Raw genomic sequence first — 4422 nt, forward strand, 5'->3', positions numbered from 1 at the left:
GAACATTCATAACAAACTACAGCTAGAAACTGTACAACAACACAACACACGGAGATACATCAAATTCTTTGACAGTCTCCTTCAATCCAATATTCCAATCTATCAGCCCATTCGCCCTTCCTGCGAGGTGGCAGGGCAGGAAAGGTTCCGAAAACCCTATTAACATCACCTTATAACTCCATCTTCTGATGCATCCTCTTCCCCTCCCCCAACACTTCTCTTCGACTTCTGGCCGTTTTCGTATTATTTCTATCATTATTTTTCGTCTTTAATAATATCTTTAATAATAATAACTAATTAATAATAACTGTATCTATGTTCTATCTCCTATGCGAAAATCAACATGAGGAGGCTCCTCACCTCCGGATTCTTTCTTTAATATTAGGACCATACAGAATGGACATTTTACAATTAACAGATAAGTATCACAGGTAACCTTAAAATACCAAAGGTAGTAAAATGTAATACTCATCAAGAGTTATTCTCTTTTTCCCACAATAAAGCATTCACTAATTTCTTGTTTTTCTATTTTAGAGGGATCAGAAAAAAAAACATGAATTTTAACGCCGCTATAAATCATTGCCAAATTTAAATCGTGGATTATTTCGTATTAATATATACATATGTAAAAAGGTGGGGGGGATGAGTGTAACAGTCTCACTGCATCCAATATTTTGACTTATTAAGATGAAAAATACCAAAAATAATAAACATTCGCATACTATTGATAGCTTAATATCCAACTGAAACTATTTGTAGAGAGTTTCAGAATTGAAAAAAAAAATCCTAGCTGAGAAGTACACTTTAATCTATGCCCAACAAAACCGTGATAAGTGATGGTCATTAGTTAACCGTGTTTAATACTCTTCTAAAGAACAATTATGGTGGAGAGTGTATACGGAATGAAGTGTATCTTCCTTTGAGACTCTTAACTGTTACCAACCAGACTTATTGCTTCCTTATACCACTTCTACCATTAGAGCGAGCCTCCTCCTACTCCTAGTAAATAGAAAACTCTGAAGGTGAGAATCATACTCCTATATATTTATCACAATATTTGCATACTTATTTATCTAATATAGAGTAAATTTTAAAAATTAAAGGTTGTACTACCTGAACTTGTATCGTGGTGCTTTCAAAAGCGTTGAAAAGCATTGGTAACACTTCTGTTCTAATTTCTTCCCGCGGTGTCTTCTCCAGGATGATGTGAAGGTTTTCAAGGATAGTCACGGTTGCCTGGATTGTTTTAGGAATCGTGAATACTCCCCTGCAATAAAAATTGAAAAATAAAATAAATAATTATTAGATTAAGATTTTAAACGTCAACACTACTGTTTTATTCATGAACAGCCCGTAAATTAGTAAAAATAAAGAAAATTTGAATTTAAGTACTAATCTTTTTTGCATTGAAATTTTGGTTTGATCAATTAATGAAATACGTTTCTAGGAAATCTACGAGCTACTAAGATTTTTTATTTTTTTCATTTTTGCTATTTACAACTGTACATTATAATTCATTTAGTAAATTTGGCCTCAGTTAAATTGGAGTGTTACAGGCGTGTAGAGAAACTGCCCATTGACAGCACTCTAATGACGTTTTACATTAGCAGGGCTCCTGGTCATCTTCTTTTCAGGCACCTCGGAGGATTGTCGGGAATGGAAGAGGAAGCAAGGTTTGGGTGGTTATGGAGTTTGTAATGGAAGGAATGATATCTGCTTCTGGCTAGATCGGTTACATATGGAACATTAAGGTCTTTATATATGATTTTATTTGTGATAAAGTAAGGAGCATTGAGGATTTTACGAAGGATTGCGATGATTGAATACGAGAGGAATTCGAAGGTTTGGTGCCCCAAAGTTCAACTCCATATGTCCAGATTGGCCTTATTACAGTCATGTAGAACAGTCTTTTGTAATATGTTGGAAGTTCAGACCGTTAGTCTAGTAAGTGTTGTAATAGTCGAAATCAACGTGCAGTTTCCTGTTTTTTCAGTCTTGTGTGAGGATTCCAGGTTAGTCGCTTGTCCAAATGTAGTCCAAGGTAGCAGATTCGTTCGACATGTCTAAGATCAACATTATTAAAGCAGAATGTAGGGCAGTCGGTAAGTTTACGATGAAGGGTAAAGATGATTTTATGGGATTTGTTGGGATTTATTTTAATCCTCCAACTACGACACCGTTCTTTGAGGACTGTGATATGGGATTAAGATGATTTAAAATCTGAATTTCGAAAATCAAGGCTAGTTTAAATGCATAAACAAATAAAATATTAAGAAACAATATTTTTTTTTTTTTAAAAAAAGGTTCCGAGTCAGTTTTTTTTTATTAAACGGATTAGTGTGTTGTGCAAGGTCTGTCGTTTACACATTTACGCAAAAAGAAATGAGGTTAGCGAATTTTCTCATTTGTAATATGCACTTCAAATCGACGATGACTTTTACCTCTCCTATTTTTGAATGAGAAAGAAAGAAAGAAAGGCATATTTCGATACGTTCTTGACAACATTTCTTCTAAATTAACTTTTACAGTCCATTTTCACTCAGTTTTTGCACTCGTTCGCAACTAATTCTCAGCAGAACTGGATCAGTTCGCACCGGACGAAAACTGAAGAACGATTCGGGCTTAGTGGACGCGCTCATCCACCTAACCACGTGTTTAGATTCTTCCTCCGTTTCCTTGCGAATTCGGACAAATTGATTTTGCAACAGCTTTCCGCTCCCAGTAGACAAGATGCTTAAAACTAATGTAGCAGCAATAACTGATAACAACAATAAACCAAGATTCATACCCATTACTATGATTCTTTAACTATTAGTGATGTCATTAATAAATTTTAACATAAGGTAATAGGATAAACAAAGAAAATATTGTAAAATTTTAAATATTAGGTTTTGTAGCGAGGGCTAAGAGATACACGAAAGTAACTACAACTAATGACAGTATTGGTGTTGCAAAGATGTATCTCCAGTTACACTTTTGTGTCGGTAACTAATATTTTTATTAAAAATGTATTGTTAGAAACTGCTGTGATATTATTTTGATAATTTTTATTATTTTAATATTGTTTTGAAGATCATTGACATTGGTAATTGGCCTCTAAGTGTACATTTTTTTTTTGTGTAGTATCAACCTTGAAGAAATTATAATTGAAGGTATGTCATATTATCGGTGAATGATGTTGTTGTTATAAGTGTTAAAAATGAATATATAATATAAGCTATTAAATATTTAGATGTCCTTGGGGATGGTTAAAATGGCCGAAATGTTGAACTGGTGAAAAATAAAAAGTGTTGAGACAAAAAAGGATACAAATTTTTAATTTATTTAATAAATAATAACCTTGTCTCAAGAAATTGAAATAATATAATTAAACCTTAATTTTGTTTTGTTGGTTTGATTAATTAATAAAAGCTTATTTCTTGAAATAATTTAATAATAAAGGTGTTTAAGAAATGGAACGCACTGAAGTTAATTGCCAATTATTTTTATTTTATTTATATTATATACGAAATCAAAAATCGTGTAGCTGATAATTATCTTCTATTCTATTTCAAGGTTTCTGTAAAATATTTCACAATATTGGTTAAAGAAGTTAGGGTTAGAAAATTATTGGAAATATTTCAAGAATTTATAAAGTATTTTTGTTTTAAAAGTAGTCACTTCGGGAGCACACCTCAAGTTTGGAAGTATTTATAGCTGTTGGGGGAGGTCAAAGCTCCAGGAGGGTAACTCCTACTGCTACCTACTTACCATACATTAAAGGCATTTGCAAGTCGTAGGGTTAGGCAGATTTTCACCTTTCGGCAGTGTTAGCCTCGCATTCCAATGCACTTCATGAAAGTTTAATAACGTGTTCTTCCAGTAGGAGGCTTAACTTTAAATGAATACATAATAATTAGAGTTTGATTTCGATACAGTTTGGTGAATATCATATAGAATGTCCAAAAGTACTTGAAATATACTTTGATGGTAACCGTTTCCGCTCCATGACGGGAATGTGTATTCTAATTTTGTGTGGATCGACACATTAGGCGCAATATTTATGAACGAACTATTATCATACATAATGAAAGAAATCAAATCAAGTTTAAAATACGTTGATTATATTTTGTTAAATGTAAATATATAGAGGTACCGTACACAATAAATGAGCAGTCTTTGAGTTTACTTATATATTATATACATATAATAACTATATGGTCAACTATAATTGACCGTGGATGACGTACAAGGAGAAGGTTGGAGGTGCAGTCAAAGTGAAACACAAATAAGTTGGTGTAAACTATTTACTTGTGCCAACGTTTCGGCTAGAGTTTCTAGCCTTCTTCAGGGCTAAGAACAGAACAAGATAACAACAACAGTAAGTATAGAAAATAAAAAAGAAAGTATAAACAGAATAACATAAAATGAATAATTTTACAA

At 32.7% G+C, this 4422-nt stretch overlaps 1 protein-coding gene across 1 annotated transcript in view; it reads right to left on the reverse strand.

The window, feature by feature from the left end:
- The window catches only part of bma (SCY1-like protein bma), a gene marked incomplete at its 5' end in the record, with an annotated part of 221217 nt that overhangs the window by 152682 nt on the left and 64113 nt on the right, over positions 1-4422 (reverse strand). The window contains one exon of the mRNA XM_067044709.1: positions 1114-1267. Coding sequence (XP_066900810.1) covers positions 1114-1267 — 154 coding nt within the window. The remainder of the gene's footprint in view (positions 1-1113; positions 1268-4422) is intronic.

The sequence above is a fragment of the Halyomorpha halys genome, unplaced genomic scaffold (assembly GCF_000696795.3).
Source record: "Halyomorpha halys isolate HHAL.00 unplaced genomic scaffold, Hhal_1.1 Scaffold1166.1, whole genome shotgun sequence".
Classification (NCBI taxonomy): domain Eukaryota; kingdom Metazoa; phylum Arthropoda; class Insecta; order Hemiptera; family Pentatomidae; genus Halyomorpha; species Halyomorpha halys.